The sequence below is a fragment of the Lepisosteus platostomus genome, chromosome 1 (genome assembly GCF_059453375.1).
Source record: "Lepisosteus platostomus isolate fLepPlt1 chromosome 1, fLepPlt1.hap1, whole genome shotgun sequence".
Classification (NCBI taxonomy): domain Eukaryota; kingdom Metazoa; phylum Chordata; class Actinopteri; order Semionotiformes; family Lepisosteidae; genus Lepisosteus; species Lepisosteus platostomus.
Genome location: NC_142611.1, coordinates 3,177,473 through 3,195,895, shown reverse-complemented (window position 1 = coordinate 3,195,895; position 18,423 = coordinate 3,177,473). Strand labels below are relative to the sequence as shown.

General features: G+C 43.6%; 2 protein-coding genes across 6 annotated transcripts; one reads left to right on the top strand and one right to left on the bottom strand.

The window, feature by feature from the left end:
- Window positions 1-27: 27 nt before the first annotated feature.
- cfap96 (cilia and flagella associated protein 96) lies at window positions 28-7,381 on the top strand. 4 transcript variants are annotated; one of them, XM_088640115.1, is made up of 9 exons: window positions 28-123; window positions 408-454; window positions 839-1,001; window positions 1,445-1,664; window positions 2,699-2,836; window positions 2,998-3,073; window positions 4,304-4,483; window positions 5,803-5,975; window positions 7,150-7,381. In XM_088640115.1, exons 3-9 carry the CDS (start codon window positions 905-907, stop codon window positions 7,199-7,201), a joined length of 936 nt encoding a protein of 311 aa, XP_088496241.1. In that variant the 5' UTR covers window positions 28-123; window positions 408-454; window positions 839-904; the 3' UTR covers window positions 7,202-7,381. The 4 variants fall into 4 exon arrangements, with proteins under 4 accessions (XP_088496241.1, XP_088496221.1, XP_088496251.1 ...); XM_088640095.1 differs by having other exon boundaries at window positions 835-1,001; XM_088640105.1 differs by lacking the exon at window positions 28-123 and adding an exon at window positions 171-191 and having other exon boundaries at window positions 835-1,001.
- Window positions 7,382-7,787: 406 nt separating this feature from the next.
- Window positions 7,788-18,403, bottom strand: ccdc110 (coiled-coil domain containing 110). Of its 2 annotated transcripts, none has more exons than XM_088639688.1 (6): window positions 13,112-18,403; window positions 12,722-12,774; window positions 12,314-12,379; window positions 11,122-11,232; window positions 8,737-10,765; window positions 7,788-8,093 (listed from the first exon to the last, which is right to left on the bottom strand). In XM_088639688.1, the coding sequence occupies exons 2-6, from the start codon at window positions 12,749-12,751 to the stop codon at window positions 7,954-7,956; spliced, it is 2,376 nt and encodes a 791-aa protein (XP_088495814.1). In that variant the 5' UTR covers window positions 12,752-12,774; window positions 13,112-18,403; the 3' UTR covers window positions 7,788-7,953. The 2 variants fall into 2 exon arrangements, with proteins under 2 accessions (XP_088495814.1, XP_088495803.1); XM_088639677.1 differs by having other exon boundaries at window positions 13,244-18,403.
- Between the last annotated feature and the right edge of the window lie 20 nt (window positions 18,404-18,423).

Here is an 18,423-nt window from a genome sequence, read left to right as displayed (position 1 = left end):
TTCACCCCCATCCTTTTTGACTGCCAGACTCTCGTGGGCCCGTCCGGCTCCAAGGTAACGGTGTAAACAAATCTGAAGCCAGCAAGAAACATAGACTCAATCTGCTTCAGGCATGAGCGGCTGGTAAGTGCTGCAGAAAAAGCGGAGTATCTTTCATTTAATAGCTTAAAAAAACATACTGAATCGCTCGGGTGAGATTTCCTGCTGTTTTGAATGTTTTTTGCCTTTGTTTCTGAAAACATGCAAATGAAAATAAATACTGCTTTATTGTATGGATTGTTACATGATAATGATACCTAATTAAACCTCATGCAATTGATTGTTTTTTAATCACACTTTGGTTCTGACTGCAAATCTACTTGGTCCAGGTACTTGCTTAAAAGTCTATTATTATTTCATCTTCATAGACTACAGACGCTTTGCAGGTGGTGATAGGTCCTGATTTTTAAACAAGGTATTTAAAAAATGTTTTCTTATTTTTTATTTTAGGTAATGCACCCATGCTGTTTTGTCCTTCTTTTTGACTTAGTTCATGTATAATAGTGAAGTTCTTAACATTAAAAGGATGAATTTAATTCCCTGTCTGCAACATAAACATGAGACATCAATGATGAGTTGAAATACATACAAATAATACATACTGTACAAGCAATGTACAAATACAAATACAATAATAAATATGGCAAAGCAGAATCTTTAAATTATGGATCTAAATCCATGCTGCTGAATTGGAAAGGGAATCATTTAATTCTGCAAATAGGAAAGCAATCCTTTTGAGAAACGGTGAAAGCTCTGATTTTTTGCGGCAGCTGGTCTCATTCGCTCTGTTTCCAGACAGACACCCTCCTGACCGAACAGTCTTCCTCGGTGTTGCTCTGCGCCACAGCGGTCTGTTTCCCCAGCCATGCCTCAGGAAGGAAAGTCAGACATGGAGAGGATCGGTCTCTTCCGGGAGATGGGCTACATCTCCATTGGAGACAAGTACACCTCCCCCTACAACAGTTGGGTTTGCTTTTTTATTCCCATCATGGGTTTTTGTCTGTGTTATTGAAATTTGTCAGAAAAAAAAACCAAAATATATATGTTTCAGTAATTGTAAGCTGATCTAAGTCCTGTACTGGCCAGTTGAAGGATTTCATCACCTACCTACTCCCAGCTTAGCTCTTAACTGGACGTATTTGACTATGCAGAGGAACATGTACAGATATACAGCCTCCTGACGTTGCTCTTATGTCACACGTTTTATTTGTAAGAACCATCAGTGTATAATATAACACGGTGTAAATTCTCATATAGTAGGTACATTATCATATAAAGGTATGTAAATCCTCCTGTAGTCATTAACATTTATTTCTTGCAGACTAATATATTTCCAACCATAGATCGATTGAAACCCTACGGTCAGCGTTTCTAATTAGTTACTTATTACTTGTTGGCGTGCAAGGGCCCTTCAATGAATCTGCCCAGAAGAGCAAGCAGATGATGCCAGGCGGCACCAAGGTGAAGTCTGCCCTACAGGTGGGCTATTTTGACTCCCAGTACAAACGAATCTTTGAGAAAGAGGCCTACAGCGACCCGATCAAGCTCCGCAGACAGTTCCGGCTGCAGCAGTCCAAGAAGAACGTGGGAAAGGCCTTTCTTCCCAGCAACGGAGAGAAGAAACCGTAAGGATTTCCCTTTTCCTAACTGTACACATGGGGGGGAGGGGGGTTGTTCTGCGTTTGCCGACAGTATAAATGACGCGCTCGGTTGTGGTCCCGATATCCCCATTTGAAAAACTAAATTCGAAGCCACAAAAGTACCATTGCTGTGTGCTTGAAGGGATGTTCTCGCAGGTCGTGGGAGCAATTGATTCTATTGTATGTGAACTGTGTGCCTTGTGGTGTCTTCCGTTAAACACTCTGGAGGGCACGGCTAAGCTTCATTCGAGCCAGAACTAGAGATTATTATGAAGAGACCGAGGCCCTGCCGAACTGATAAATACTTCCATCCACCCATCCATTTCTAACTGGAGTCGGAGCCTATCCCAGCTAGCAATGGGCCCAAGGCAGGACACAGCCTGGGCAGGACACTAGTCGATCGCAGGGCACACACAAAGGCACACACATTCACACCAGGACTCGTTTTCCTAAAACCCAGTTAACGTACCAGCATAATTTTGGGATATGTGAGGGACACTGGAGCAGCCGAAGGAAACCCACGTGAACGCAGGGAATATACACTACAAACTTCACGCAGACCAGGACTGAACCCAGGGCCCAAGCAGGGGGCAGCAGTGATCGTAACTGCGCCCCCTGCAGCCCACTGCTAAAGTCTTGTTTTATGCAAACACGTGATGTCTGGATATTCTTGGTCGGAGTGGGTCTGTCAGGTTATCGGTTGATTTTGGATTATTGACGCCGGGAGCATTTTTCCCATGCTGTTGCCTGCGAGGCGGTAGCCAAAGAAACACGGGGCTTTCATTGTAGTCATTTTATTGCTGGAAATTGCTGTAACAAAGTTTTTCGCAGCTGATTAAAAGTAAATATTTCAAGGCATAGTGACAACGAAAGTGAATTGGGTCACATGATTAAACAGCTGTTAAACACAGAGAGCCTGTTAAACACAGATGAGAGGTTCACAGGGAGACCCAGATCTTCAGGTACTGTAGTCACTGTGGCAACTCTGGCTTAAATCGTGTTGATTCTGTGTGCTCAAGGTCAGGACTTGGCAGCTGCTATGGAACACTGTCTGGCCCTGTTGCAGCAATGAGTGCACTGCAGGTACCCAAGAAGCCCTACAAGTCTCCAGGAAAGAACATCTTAACTAACCCCTTAAAAATGGGAACTGGATACGGGTAAGAAATAGAGGACCATGCATCGTGTTTGCAATAACAGTTTCAATTTTCTCTTTGTGTTACAATTTTATTTAATTCAGAATAAATTAATCATTAAGTTAGACTACCATATTCAGTTCGTTTTTTTCTTATTTTCTTATTTATTAACTCATTTCTTCCAGGTATCCCAATGTCACGTTGTCTAAACAGTACCCATACACTGCTGACCCTTTTGATAGAGCGAGAGAAATCAGGAAGGTGAGCTTGGTTTGATAAAAAAACAGCTATCATATGGATGGTAGCAAACATATCATCATGGACAATAATCACGGGATTATTTTGCAGTTGTTTCTTTAGGAACAATGTCTTTCCAACACAAAGGCATGAAATGTTTTAAATTTGGAAAAGCACTCATAAAAATCCTGTCATTAAATAATTCGAACAAGTTAGCATCAGAGTCTTTATATGTTCACCCTGTAAAACTACCTCTTAACCTACAGAGAAGTAGCTTTCAAGCTATTTCTCAAGAGCTGTAGTTTTTCTGTTGTAAAGCCAATTAACAGATTTAAACAAAAGACACAAAGAATGCAGATGGAATAGAGGAGCACGTCACCTACTTGTGCTTGTCCAGGCATTTTTTATTACTCCTGTCAGCAGCTTCATGATTCTGTTCTTGCTTTATCCAGGAGTACTTGTCCAAGATGTGGTAGTAAACTGAGCTACATTTACTTTTACCCCACTCATCTAAATCACTTTTGTTATTGCTGAAGTCTACCTGTCTTTAGTTCTATAAATTCCTCGCTGGTGATTCACATACAGTCTTGTGTACGTGTGGGTGTTCATTCCCTGAGGCTGTCAGTTACTGAATGGTCTGACTCTTTCGTTATATTGTTTTGCACTCAATGTCTCTCAGGCATTTGGAAACGTGAGGTGTTTCATAAACCCCCCAGGCATGCAGCTCTCCAGGATCAGGATTCCCCTGACAACGCGCTAGATAACTCATGTACATGTATGGTTTGAAACTCATCAGCTATGTCCCCTCAAATCCAAGCCCTCTGCAAACAAGCCAATTCTGGACCGGGGACGCTCTATCGCGTTGGGTTTGTATGATCTCCCCTTGTTCATGTGGGCTTCCTCCCACAGTCCAAAGACCGGTGGGTTAATTGGTTTCTGGGAAAATTGGCCCTAGGTGTGAGTGTTCGTGTGTCTGTGTTTGGGCCCTGTGATGGACTGGCGTCCCGCCCAGGGTGTATCCGGCTTTGCGCCCGTTCCTTGCTGGGAAGGCTCCGGCTCTCCCATGACCCGGAATTGGATAATGTGGTTAGGGAACGGGTGGATGGATCGTAACTCTGAAGAAGGACAGGCGTCTGCTGCGGCCGGGTTTAAAGGAACACAACGGAGACCACGTGGGGACTGAATGCGCGATGCTTCACATCTGTAAATTACCATTCTTCTCCCTGAGAAAAAAGAATCAATGTTGTTTTGCAGAAAGAGGTGGCAGCGCACAGGTCCATGCTCAAGGGAGGAGCCTTTCGTTTAAACCTTTACCCAAAGGAGGTTTTCGATACCAATCCCTACAAGTTCGATAAACCCCTGCCGCCTGTAAAGAAACCAGAAGAGAAGAAGAAAGGGACACCGCCATTTAAGCCAAGCTCGCCCGCCAAAAAGGTAAGTATTTTTTCATATAGAATCCGCCCCCAAAGAACAGCATCCATCCTTACACATTTCACTGTAAGTTTAATAATACAGCGGGGAAGCAAGACAGCACAATGTACTTTTGTGCTCTGCTCTGTCTGTCTGCTCTGATCTAAAATAAAAAGGCCATTTCCAAGGCCTTTCATTATCCAAACACTGCTCCATTCCTGTGAGTTTCTTGTGTACCATACATGTTCAACTGTTTGTCACACGCTGTTTCAGTAAGGTGAACTTGTCACTCCCAGAGTCAAACAACAGGTCTTCTGCATCCTTTATCTGCCTGCAATTGTACTGTACAGGAGATATGCCTGAGTGAATTCTACAGTACAAAGGATTCAATCAATTAAGTCAGGGGTTCTCAAGTGTTTCTACAAGTCCAAGGTTGAGTGTGACTGTCATTAATGAGTTGTTGCCAGAATCCCCACATAGGGATCCACTTTTGATGAAACTCTGCTAGGGTAATGTGGGCTGAGGTCACCCGTGGTTTTTCAGCTTCACACTCAGAAATGACACTTGTGCTCCGGTCAGCATCCTTTCTCCTGTAAGGCACTATAGAATGTGTCATCAGGTGTCACATCCGTTGAGCACACTGTCAGGAGGCAAACCAGGTCAAGAAGCTGTCAGGTGGCACACAAGGTGACCACACTGTCAGGAGGCAAACAAGGTCAAGACACTGTCAGGTGCCACAACAGGTGAGCACACTGTCAGGAGGCACACCAGGTCAAGATGCTCTCAGGTGGCACACCAGGTGAGCATGCTGTGGGGAGGTACACCAGGCGAGCATGCTGTCAGGAGGTACACCAGGCAAGCATGCTGTCAGGAGGCACACCAGGCGAGCATGCTGTCAGGAGGCACACCAGGTGAGCATGCTGTCAGGAGGCACACCAGGTGACCATACTGTCAGGAGGCACACCAGGTCAAGATGCTCTCAGGTGGCACACCAGGTGAGCATGCTGTGGGGAGGTACACCAGGTGAGCATGCTGTCAGGAGGCACACCAGGTGAGCATGCTGTCAGGAGGCACACCAGGTGAGCATGCTGTCAGGAGGCACACCAGGTGACCATACTGTCAGGAGGCAAACCAGGTCAAGATGCTCTCAGGAGGCACACCAGGTAAGCCTGCTGCAGGAGCGCTCAGGTCATGCTTCCTTGCCATGGGCATTGTTAAGCTTGGTTTAAGAGCAATTTACAAGTTGGTTGAGTTTTTATAAAAGCAATTGGTAGATTACTCCCCACAAATACAGTATATAACTAAATGAAAATTAGCCTTTTTTCATTTTGTTCTTGTTCCAGATTGGTGGCATGAAATCAGGCACATTCGATCCTTATCCCTCCCACTCTGCAGACCTATACATCGTGAAGAAGCCCAAATTTGCCATAACCAACAAGGAGGGGAAGATATTCCACCCATCACCTGGACCTAAGAGCATGCCTGTGAAAAGCATCATCACAGCAAACGTCAACAAGTAAGATTCCTAGTCAGAAGTTTAACCAATAGTATATTGGACATTCTGGAATAATGGTGCAAATCAACAAGGAGGTAATATCATATCTGTACAAGTGGAAGAGAGAGATACTGACCCCAAATGCTATAGCTTCCCTGTGAGTAACTGTGAGTATTGGAGGAAATTGTTTTTCACGAGGTATGTTACACTGAATTGAATCCTGTCTTTAAAATAACAGAATCACCAGCCCCTGTTGTTTTTGTTGTTGTCCTCGCCACCTTTGAATTGCCATCTCTTAATCGGCACAGCTTTTATGGCTGCAAACCTCCCGCCAGGACAGGAACAGACTGTACAGTTTCGGCCAGCACTAGCACTAGGGCTGCTGGGCGTATCCCGCGCGAGCCTCACAGCGCCTACTTGAGCGTAATTGTTATCAGGAGTAGTTAAGGGCACGGTCCTCAAGTCCCACACTCTCACCAAGACAAGGCCGCCCAGTCCTGTAATATACTGCTGCTTGGGGAATCTTGATCACAGCTGGCTCTTGACATAGGTCAGACTAAGACTGAGAGTATGGGACACAAACAATTGAAGGATTCCAGTTTTTATTATTTCAGTAGTCAACCAGGGTAAACTCAAAACAACCAATTGGAGGATGCCGGTGTTTAATTTATTACAATTATTTCAGTCAGGGCGACCTCAAAACAACTTAAATCTGTTCTTAAGGAAAACATGGGTATTTTGTGACTTCAAAAAGTATTGGAATGTATCAGATTCAAGCTGAATTGGTGACCAGCGAGACAACTTTGTAGGAAGTGCTGCTCTGGTGATGAGCTGACTCATCACATCAATGTCATTAAAGAAACTAAGCTAATGTTCGGAAGAGGAGGGGTGTTGATTCTGGTGTCATGGTTTAATTCCACTCTGGGCTTGTGCAATCTGGTCTTCCTCGTTTTCCCCCTTAATTCAAATGGCAAGACTTGATCTGCTATGCTGCTGCTATGGATTGGTGGAGACCATGAGAGGTTGTGTCCCTTACTACTGTACATATGAATTACTTTGGGAGTCCTTTGAAATGAAAAGTTTTATGTCCTTTTTGACAATAATGTCTTATTAGCAGGTTTGCAGGTAGGCAGTGAAGTAAAGCACTGTTTTGTTCACCGACACTGATGTGATGGGCTTTTTCATTCTGTTTTAGATCAGTGCATGCTGGGAACTACATGAGCATACCTGCTGTCATGGCATACTGATCCCCAGACTCCTGGGATTGTTCTGAAGAAGACGTGGCCACAGCACTCACGTCTTCCTCTTGCTCACGTGGACCTTTCTCCTCCACTCCACCACAGTGAAAGAGTGTCAGTTAAACCACTTCAGTCAGTGGGAGACTGTTTCACTTTATTTATTCAAATAAAGTTATGTTTTAAAGAGTAGATCTATTTACTGAGAACATGTTATTCAACATAGCTGATAAATTAGGCTGATTCTGTCAGACAGGAATGATGGAGGGAGGAAACAGGAAGATTGTTATGGAATGTAAAGGTGCCATAGGAAGCTTGAACAAGGCAATATTTCAGAAGTCTTCTTGGAGCATTTTCTAAGAGACCTGAAACATCACTTATCTTGTTTTCATATTCTGCAACTTGAATGAAGAGCATTTTGAGTGACTTGTGAATGCAAAAACATGCTTGTTTCCTTGGGAGCATAAGGAAGCCGGGATAGGCTCTGACCCAGTGAGCCACTGTGGCACAGAGTGGGATTGACGTTGCTCTATATACAGAAGAACTTAAAGCATCACCCTGCTTCACGGAATTTTGCGCAAAGGATAAACAAAGAAAAGTCACTAAAAAAAGCACATATTTTTATTTCTGTAGTTTGCTGCTGGAAAATAAAATAATGTTTGGTGCCTTAAGAGCACGCCGCTTCATTTAGCTCATCTGAGATCTTGAAAAGAGCCTGTTTGGTCGAGTTCCTTCATTCCTGCTGGTGGCGATTTGACAAGGGGCTACGTGATGCTCGGATCCTTGTCTGCCTGGCCTCTCTCCAGCCTCAGGTCACACCGACCCCCAGGACTTTTAGATCTCTGTTCTCTTCTCAGCTCTCCTTCCTCAAACCGCTTCCTTATCAGATCGATTTGCAGTTTCTCTGTGGGATCACAACCACATCAGACCTTTCAGAAGGAGCTTTTGAATTGAAACCAGTCCTATTTTGTGTGTGAAGAATGTTTATTTTAAATGCCCAGCAGCTTCGTGTTTCGCTTTTCTTCTCAGTGGGGAAGACTGTTTTTTTTCAATGTTAAAGAAATTGGCCATGAAGACAGACAGATTGTGTTTGAACTGATAGCACAAAGAATTTAAATAGTTTATTGTCTGCAAAATATATACACTGTAAAAAAAACATTCATATTGTAGAGACCTTTGTCTGCATAATTCTGAAACAGAGAAAAACAACCAAGTCCTATTTATTTGTGTGAAGCAAAAGCTTTTGTTAAATTCCTTAAAAAATAAGGTTTGAAAACACACTAATGGTAGAATCTTTGGAATAAATGTTTTCATCTTCTTAGGGGTTGATAAGGTAGAGAATGTACAACAGTTATGCTGATTTTGTTTTAATCGAAATATGAGAATTGATCAAGGACAGAGTTTAAATTTCTTATGCAATAAACAGCGCTTATTATGTACATATATAAAATATAAATATTTCAGTTCCATATGTGATGATATAATAATTTACTATTAGTCGTGATGAAATAGTATTTCTATGTAAGAGTAAACAACATGAACCTTACCTCTTGGGCCATCATGTATGGAGTCGCCATCTTTAGCATCAGATAAATCTTTTAAGCCCAGAGAACTGCTGGACACATCCAGGCTTCTGTTCCCCAGCTGAACGGCGACGGTGCTGCTGAGATCAAGGTAATCCCGATGGAGCTTTCGAACTTCCAGCTGCAGAATTTCCTTCTCGCTTTGCACGGTGAAGAGACAGTTCTCCAACAGCCTTCGCTCTTCCTTCAGTCCCTTGACGGTGCTCTCGAGGAGCAGGCTCTGGTGAGCGCTCTGCTCGAGCTCCTGCTTCAGGACGTGATTGTCCTCCCTCAGCTGGGCCACCACAACAGATAGCACCTCGCACTCTTTGCTCACACTGCTCAGGACTCTTTCTGCCTGGACTGTCTGGATATCATCTTGGAGCTTTTTCTCGGTTGCTTGTTTTTGGGAAACCAGCTGCCCCACCTCCTTCTGCAGGATCCTTCTCACATTGTCAGGATCCTGGTGGGCCAGATCAGCACTGGGCCTCTCCTCGTGGACCTCCTGTATCAGCTGAAGCAGAGTGCCCTTCCCTTCAAGTCTCTGGATTTCCAGTTTACTGGTTCCAAGCGCTTCTGTCAGGTGACTCACTTCACTCGCCAAAAGAGCCACCTTGCCTTGCAGCTGCTGTTTCTCGCCTCTCAGCTGAGCAAAGCTTTGATTCGCCTTGTCCAGCAAGTCTTTGATATTGTCGTTCTCCTTCAAAATGCTGAGTGTGTTGTCGTGAGCTCTCTGTTTCTCCTCTTTCACTGCGTCAAGGAAGCTAATTAACATCTGTTTTTCTGACAAGAGCTGCTTGTTCTGGCCATCAAGAGCTCTGTTACGGGTTTTCAGGTCTTCATATTTTCGCAAGAGTTTCTTCAGTTCCTTAACACATTGTTTACTATATTCCTCCATCGTCTTGAACTTTTTTTCAATCTCTTGCTTTTCCTTCTCGAGACGAGTGACTTGGTCCGCATCTGCCAGATTCTGCTCTTCGGAGGGCTCACGAGGCCTTACAATTTCAAGGCCCTTCAGCGCCGACATGTCTTCAGCCTCTTTTTCTGATTTATCACTTTGCAAGGAGTTCATCATCACAGGCATTTCACTTTCCCTTACAAGGACTTTGGTCTCCTTCCGATCACCTTTGGCCTCACTGCCTGGGCCCTCTCTTTGTGTTTCCAAACCATTTTCAGAAACACAGAACTGTGCTGTTTGCATCTGGCTGGCCTTGGGAATGAGGTTCCTATTATCAGCCATTCCTTGTCCTGTATGTGTTGTGTCCTGGGTAGCGTGCGGGTGAGTGCAATTGGAATCTGCAGGTATCTGGTGTTCACTGCCTCCTCTGATCGGCCTCCTGAGATTCAGGTTATTTTCTTCCAGGGAAACCTGGGCATTCTGTAGTCTCTCTACCATTTTTTCTAACTTCGCAATCCTTTCGCATTTACCATCCGTGTTTAATGGAAGACCTGAAGCATTTGGCAGGTCTCCTTCGTGATGAAAAGCTCCCCTTGGACTGTGATTCATCTCATCATCACTCAGTCCTTTGGAGGAAGGCCTCATTGATTGTTTGAGGTACTCGAGTTCAAGCGCCAAAGCTAATTCCCGCCTCTGGGACCTTTCCATCTCCTCTTTCATCAGCTCGCTGGCGATGCTGACTTTCTCCAGGGTGCTCCAGAGGTCCTGGTTACGGTCTGGAGAAGCCTGGGACAAGGGATATCTGCCCACTGTGGAGGATGCAGCTGGTGAATGTCGGTTTTGGGGACCTCCACCATTGTCCAGATACATACCAGCATCAGCAAGGCAGTGTAAGGGTTCTTGTCTGTGTGATTTGTTTTCGTTAGAGGCGCGCTTAATTTCCTGTCCTCCCATTTTAAAAGACAAAGTGCTGACGAAAGACTCCCTTGGAGATGAGGTCACCGCATGGCTGAGGCTGTTCTTTAAAGACGGAACGGGCGTTATATTGCTCCCAACATCAGTCTGCAGAGGTCCCACGGCGCCCCCTTGTGGTGAATCTGGCACATTTCTTCCAGTCTTTAGAAGCAGTTTGGAAAAATAACATCAAACACGTTAGAACCTATTTCTATCCTTTTACATTCAAATAAAAACATAAAGCTGATCAAATATTTTGCTAGCCAACAGTATAAGAGGTCAATAATAACTAATCAAATGGTTATGAATTTAATAATAATTGATATATGTAATTTATGAAATCGGTATTTTTGAATACTTAACACACTAACTGAATTTGTAATGCAGATATAAAAAGTGGATTTTGCACGCCCTGAAAATAAAGCATTTCTCACATTTTAAAAGATCTGAAAATACAGTAAGTTTCAATCTGCTTATTAAAAATTACAATTACAGCTAGATGAAAAAGAATACTGTACCTGCAATTCCCTCCTTGGAGAAGTTGACCCTGAGGGATTTGAAGGGCTAGCACGATCACTTCTGCACTCAGGCTCAGAACTGCTCAATATTTCATTAATTTCTGACTGGACCTAGAAAAAAATCAGGTTAAAGATTCATGTTTGATATATCATATTTAAAGGATAATGCATTAGTAAAACCACATTTAGAATATTACGCACAATTTTAATCACCACCAAAAAAAAAATATTGCTGCTTCGGAATCAGTCCAGAAAAGATACCATATAGGGCTTAAAGCAATGTCCTACACTCACAGGAAACAAGAACTGAACCATTTAAGTCTTGACCAGAGAAGATTAAGAGGAGACCTGATACTTCACAAAATGAAAAACATCCATCCAATCCGCACCACTTTACTTTATCCAGTAAAGCCTCTCCCAGTATCCCAGCAAGCATCTGGCCATCACAGGGTGCACAAAGACACAGACTCCCTCACACCAGAGTGGTGGCTCTGTGGCTCAGGATCTGCGCCTGTGACTGGAAGGTTGCCGGTTCAAATCCTGCGGCTCGCAGAGGAATCCTACTCCGTTGGGCCCCTGAGCAAGGCCCTTAACCCCAACTGCTCTGCTGTACAATGGCTGACCCTGCGCTTTGACCCCAAGCTTTTCTCCCTGTCTGTGTGAAAAGCTGGGGTATGCGAAAAGACGAATTCCTAATGCAAGAAATTGTATAGGGCTAATAAAGAAACATTAAACACTAAACACCAGGGCCAGTTTTCCCAGAAGTCAGTTAACTGTCAAGCACCTCTTTAGCCTGTGCACGTCTAGCCTATGAGGTTTAGCCAAGGCGCGATTACTGTTCGTTGAAAACTTTAGACGGTGGGGAGGATACCGGAGCACCTGGTGGAAACCCACACGAACACAGGGGGAACATGCAAACTCCCAGATCTGAACCCAGGACCCCAGCCACCGTGCCACCTATCTGGACGCGTTATCTGGCCTGAATGGCCTCTTCTGGTTTTTGACCTCTCTCTGTTCTTGCGCAGTACTGACACCAGCCCCCCTGTTGTACTCAGGGCACAGCCTGCCTGACTGGGAACTGCTTTTGTAGTTCTGAAGCACACAGGCAGCCGCCGGCGGTCACAGTTTGGACCTGTAACGGAGCTCTGGGTCCATACAAGAACGGATCATCCCGGGGTGGGGTTTTACTCACTGAAGAGACGGTCTTCAAGGTCTGCAGACGCAGCGCTTCAAACGTTTCCAGCTGTTGTCGCAGTACCTGCGTTAACAAGAGACATGAGCAGGACGTGAAGGAAGAACGACCCCCTCGGAAAATCAGATTGGGATTTACGAATGACGTGCATAAAGTAGCAAAGACATCTTCAAATACATCTCGACTTCAGTAATAGATACAGTATTCCTAGCGTCATTTCAACTTGCTTAAAGACAGTATGTAGATTTCCTCATTTTTAATGTCAACACGCAACAATAGCAACACAATAGGTATATTATCATAGACCACGTATTTAGCATGTGAGGATTAAACATTGTTTCAATATCTCCGGGTCGTTTCTCAGGCACTCCGATTGAAATAAGAAGTATCGATCCAATTGTTGCATACCTTCAAGGCCGAGTCGTCCTGGTTCTCCATCTCAGTCCAGGGAAGACCGCAGCCTTCATTTTCAACACATGCAAAACGAACAAATTATCCTGCTGAAGAGGCATCTGGCTTTCACAGCGCAAACCAATCAAGTGCAATTATAAACACAGCAAAAGTCAGCAAAACTATAGGTTATTTCGCTTTTTTTATTGCGGTTAAAAACACGCACAGGAATAAACTTTTGCCAAGCACCAGGCACTTATTTACCAAAAAAACTAATATTCAGAATAAATCATAAACGGGGCGTCTTGAAGTTAAATTAAACTCATTACAATTGCTTATCTTCAGCCTAAACACCCTGGACAAATATCAGTTGGGATGTTTTTTAAAAACAAAATCGCAGTGTTTTACCGTTTCCAAAAAAAAAACACAGCCAAAAGCCCTTAGTTTCTCAATGCCATGTGACTGTCGCTTTTACTCCTTTTCTGCAGTTTTAAGTTGCAAAATAAATCCTCGCCGTTCAAGCGCCCTCAAGTTGCTCACCGGCCCCGCAACTGACAGCTCCTGTCCTGGTGGATTCCCCCGGGGGTGTTGCCATGGTGACGCAAACACTGCCCGGCCGCGGCCTCGGCCTCTGAGTCCGCGGGGTTGCGGTGGAGCCGCGCCGGCCGGGAGAGCGCGGCGCCCGGCTGTGGCAGCGCAGCTCTTCGCGGGTGAAGCCCGCCAGCTGCGCCGCCAAGTGTCGCCGATGGAGGCCGAATAATGAAGGGTTCTCTGCCAGTGAGGATGGGAAGAATATTCTTTGGATAATTCAAAACTCTCTCTCTACCCGATCTCGCTCTTTTTCTAGTTACATTATCCCGAAACTTGTAAGAATACAAACAAAACAAAAGTATATTAACCTTAATCTAACTACCAACTGAAATAGAGAATTCTAAATAACTCAAAATATTTTAAACTGAGTAACTGAATAAAACAACAATAACACAGGCAATAAGGTTACGGTACCTTTAAATTTACAGCATGTAGGTACAATATAACCCTCCTGTGATTCTGCTGACTTCAGGGTTGTGAAGTACACTTTATAACGTGCAAAACTGGATAACAACAATAATATTATCTGTGTTTTTTTTTAAGGAAGTGTAATTCTTGTATGTTAAAAGACCTGGATAAGAGTGCCTCTTATGTCCATCCCTTCATTTTCCAACCTCTTCATCCAGTTCAGGGCTGCAGGGGGGCTGGAGTTTATCCCAGCAAGCAAGGGGCACATAGCGGGGCAAACCAGGACGCCAGTCCATCGCATCACACTCACCCGGGGCCGGTTTTCCCAGAAGCCACTTAACTTTCCAGTGTGTCTTTGCGACATACTGTGAGAGGAAGCTGGAGCACCTGGAGAACATACAAACTCCATGCAGACAGCACCCCAGGTCCAGAATGGAACTGAGGACTCCATTGAGCTGCCCTCCTAATAATAATAAGAATACGAGAAAGAATAATTGCTGTCTTTCCTCCTTGAAAATGAAGTTCAAAAGTACTTAAATGGTGTGATGACAACTGATGTACACTAGTAGTCGCTGGAACAGTGTATACAGACTGTCACTGGCTTCCCCTCATACTTCTTGCCTTGTGAAGTGTTAAAGTCTTTTAATTAGGCCATTACCACTCTCCCAAAAGTATGTGGACACAACCGCCTGCCAGCACAGTGACCCCCAGCTAAACGGATACCAAGTTACATTTCAAAGGTACTTGCGGAAGATGTGCAAAAATAAAATCTCCATTTCAATGAATATATGCTTCACAATTCAGAATTTTCCCAAAGAGGCTTCCATAAATAATTTGTTGCCGGGTCTTCCGCAGAAATGAAGTGCCCTCCGAGGAATATTTTTTTCTGAGTCTTTTTTATCCTTATGTGACCAAAGAGGAATGACACGAATAGGAGATCCGAGAGCGCATTTCTAGTTTGATGCCAGCGCTTTATTTATTACAAGTACTCATGGTCAGCTACCATAAGCTATTTATAAAGGCTACAGCCATCCTTTTCTGGCAGGCTGTCTTCGAGTATTTGTCCTCGGGGTCAGAAATACAAGATGTTACTAAATTGGGAGCATGTGAAACTTCCTTTGTGGAGCAGGATTTGAAAGAGGGAAAAAACAGTTTTAAACTTAAAAACATCCGTCCCATTAATAGTATCCCTAATCATATTTTACCACTGGCCTGAAATGTCAAAGTCATTGAGATCTTGCACGAAGATGATTACATTCCAGCTTTCCAAAATACAGCCCATGATTTCTGTTACTTTAGTCGTATTCTATCGCTTTATTATAACATCAAGTGAAACTAGTGTAATATAACTGAAATTGGTCATTTAACTGTGATTAAATACTGTAGGAGCGTCACTTCCAGGGCCAGTGTGGGACAATATAAAAACTGGGGCTTTTGTTCATCAGTTGAATGACTGGGACCATGTCTTAATTCAAAAGTGCTTTGGACTGTGATTGGAAAGCTATACCCAAAAATTTATAAAGGTCTGTAGAGGTCTATACAGGACCAGCAATGTACCAGTGGAGACGTTAAACATCTGTTCAGATTAGGCTGTAAACCAGGCATCAGTGAATAATGGTGAAGTACATATCATAGGATACAGGTAGAGGAGGCACGTCTTTACACCAAGGGTTGTGGGAGCCTGGTACAATATACCCAGTCAAGTTGCTGAAAATGATACCTTGCTTTCATACAGGAAGAGCTCTTTGAGATCCTAAGATCCATTAACTATGTGCAAACGTGGCCTCATCTTGTTTGTATCCTTTCTAATGTTGTGCACTTTGCCTCCAGTCACTGACATTGTTTCTCATTAACGATGGATGATTATGTACTATGGCCCTTTTCATGCCTAGTGCATTTAATATGGTATCTGCTTTTAAGGGAATATGTAGCTTTATTTTTCATATGCATGATTTTTTTCGTGTTGGAGTGACTGTCAGAAAGTTTTATATTCTGCCTCATCTTTTAACGAACATAAAAATATGAAGTATTTGTTACCAACTGATTTGTGTTTTCTGGTGCTCCTCGGAATAACTTGCTGTATTTGGTTTGCTGTGACAAAGCAGCTGTCAATGTTTCTCCTGCACTCTGACTGAAGCAGCCTGGCTTGATTTGGACACCGACTGACCGGAGAGACGTATTGACCAGGTGTTGACCCCCATCTTGAATGACACCCGCAGTTGGAGTAGTAGTGTAAAAAAATCGAAAGAGTGTGTTCTTTGTATAGTGTACAGAAATAAACTTTTTGACAAATTGGGATTTTTAAGCTTTTACTATGCAATGTAGTTGTCCTGAAATCCACTCTGAGTCTTAGGAAAAAAGTAATAATAATGTATTATTAATTATGTAGCATTAATTTTCCTTATAGTTTTTGTGCATCTAGGCCACAGCTAAAAGGATAAAGTGTGTTTTATGAATTTTAAGTAGATTTAACAGTGGTTATGGGAGAAAAAACAGTACGTCTTCATTCACATTGCAGGCTGTGCAGAATGAGCAGGCCAGGAAATGTCCTCATACATCCTTGTGAGAATTTTCACACCAGCATTTAGTCATCACTGCATGTCACCAAGGCAACCTTGTCCAAATAGAATTACACATGCCCCAGAGGTTAATTCACCGTGAAATTATGGAATACACTTGACACTTGATCTTTGGGATGGTTTTCGGATAGAGGAACAAATCTGGCAGCGGTTGAAAATGAGTGTGACCCAGGTCACCGTTGACAAGGAAGGATTGAAGCTTAAGGATAATATTTTCCTACGGACACTGTAACACTACACCCTTTATGAGGCCAAAGGGATGCCCACAGGGTATTAATCAGAATTGAGGGCTTGTCTCCTGGGTTTCCCATCTGATATTTAGGATGTGCGTGTTTTCCTTTCTCCATGTTAAGCTTTTTTTCTAATCTAGCGCTGCCTTCAGTGAAAAACCCCACACGACTGCAACACTCCTTGGAGCACCTCATGTAGCTCTGAGACTCGTGCACACACCCATTGGAGAAGAGTCCCTTCAAAGAAGATTTACTCCCAAACATCTTGTAGCATCAACCATATTTTTTTCCGGTTTTGTAATCCCTTAATTCATTGACATTCATTGGGAAGGTGTCCAATCTGAGCCCGAGACCAAGTCGTACAGATTCCTTCTGTGTTCCAGTATGACCTTCCAATATGGCAGTGCGTTGATATTGTAGAATATCTTTCCATCCAGCCATTTTCTAAACACGCCAGTCAGCTCAGGGATCGTTTAATATACCAAGGTGCGAAAGGGATTGAAGGCCTTTTTTAATTTGGGAAACGACTTCAGGAATGATTACAAGTTAGGGCCGCTGAGGTGAAAGTGAACTTGGCTGCTGTCCCTCCTCATGATAAACTCCGGTGACTCAGAGCTCAGCTGGAACACGAACCAGCACATTTAGGGGTCCCCCGTGTCCGGGACGGGGAACCCCTGGCCTGCGGGAACGGTATCGATCGTGCAGACTGGATGGGAATGCGGGGGTGTAGTGGCCAGGCCAAAGCCTCAGCTGAAAGGACACTTCTTGTAATCAGTGTCATTCACTGAGTAAGTGCGCTCTCTGGCTTCGTTCGGCTGGAAGGTGCCTCAGTCTGGGTGAGAGTGCCTTCAGTAGGCCACAGCTAATGCACCAGAGAGCTGATGTGTTAATAAAGTTAGAGGCTATCCTAGATCTCTGGGGCCCCATCAGTCATAGTGTGTTCCGGTGTGCCCCCATTGACCTGAGATGGGAGTCTTCAGTAGCAGCTAGTTTCATACCTCCACAACGCAGAGATGTCATAATGTCATAAAGTATATTGCCTATGAAGGGAGGATGTGTAATGGTACTGTATAATAATAACACGTTCAAATTATGGATTTAAAATTTCCACTAATTCTGAGTGACCACTACAAGAACAGCATATGAATATCTCTGAATATCATATGATGGCTCTTAAGGCTTTTTTGTGATGTTGGTCGTGAATGGACCTGATATGAACACAGAGGATATGGCCTATTAAACACTGAGGTTGTGTGAGCATTCATGTGACTATGCACTTGGTTGGTTTGCAGTGACTCCCAGGTTCTTAAACTTATTGGTTGCGGAAGACTTTCACAGCATCAGCACAGGACTAAACATCAAGGTAAAGCAGAATTCAGCTCATTCCCACTCCCACTGTACACAAAGTTATAGGAAAACCATAATCTCAGGTGTTTATACTTTCAATAGTCTTGCAGCCGAATGATAAATGTTTGCTTTGATTCGTATGTATATATAAAATTTGGTTTTAAGTCTTTCCCAGTTCGACATGTAAACAGCCCTTCAAGCAGGAATTAATGTTGACCTCTTTATGTGCTCCTGCTACATCTCTCTGTGTCCTATTTTGTCTCAGTGTTGGTGTGACAGCTCGGTGTCCATTCTTAAATGGGAGCATCCATTCATTTTCACTGTCAAACAAAATCACTGGGCAGGATACATCCTGGATGGGTGCATCTTAAATAGAACACAGGGAGTATACTAAGCACTATATATGATGCTTTTTCACAAACTGATGTTCAGAATCATGATAATATTTAGCCCTGACACTGCTTCACGTGGCTGTGACTCATAATAGAATCACGTCTGTTTTCAAGACAGGAACTCTCTAATGTGACACAGATCCTGCCTTATGACCAGACAGCACAACTCTGTG

Coding starts and splice junctions, on each gene's coding strand:
- cfap96 (XM_088640115.1), top strand. CDS start 905: ATGCCTCAGGAAGGAAAGTCAGACATGGAGAGGATCGGTCTCTTCCGG. Junction 1,002..1,444: donor GTACACCTCCCCCTACAACA/GTTGGGTTTGCT, acceptor TTGGCGTGCAAG/GGCCCTTCAATGAATCTGCC. Junction 2,837..2,997: donor AAAATGGGAACTGGATACGG/GTAAGAAATAGA, acceptor CATTTCTTCCAG/GTATCCCAATGTCACGTTGT.
- ccdc110 (XM_088639677.1), bottom strand. CDS start 13,298: ATGGCAACACCCCCGGGGGAATCCACCAGGACAGGAGCTGTCAGTTGC. Junction 11,233..12,313: donor CCTTGAAGACCGTCTCTTCA/GTGAGTAAAACC, acceptor ATTTTTTTCTAG/GTCCAGTCAGAAATTAATGA. Junction 8,094..8,736: donor CATACATGATGGCCCAAGAG/GTAAGGTTCATG, acceptor GTGATCCCACAG/AGAAACTGCAAATCGATCTG.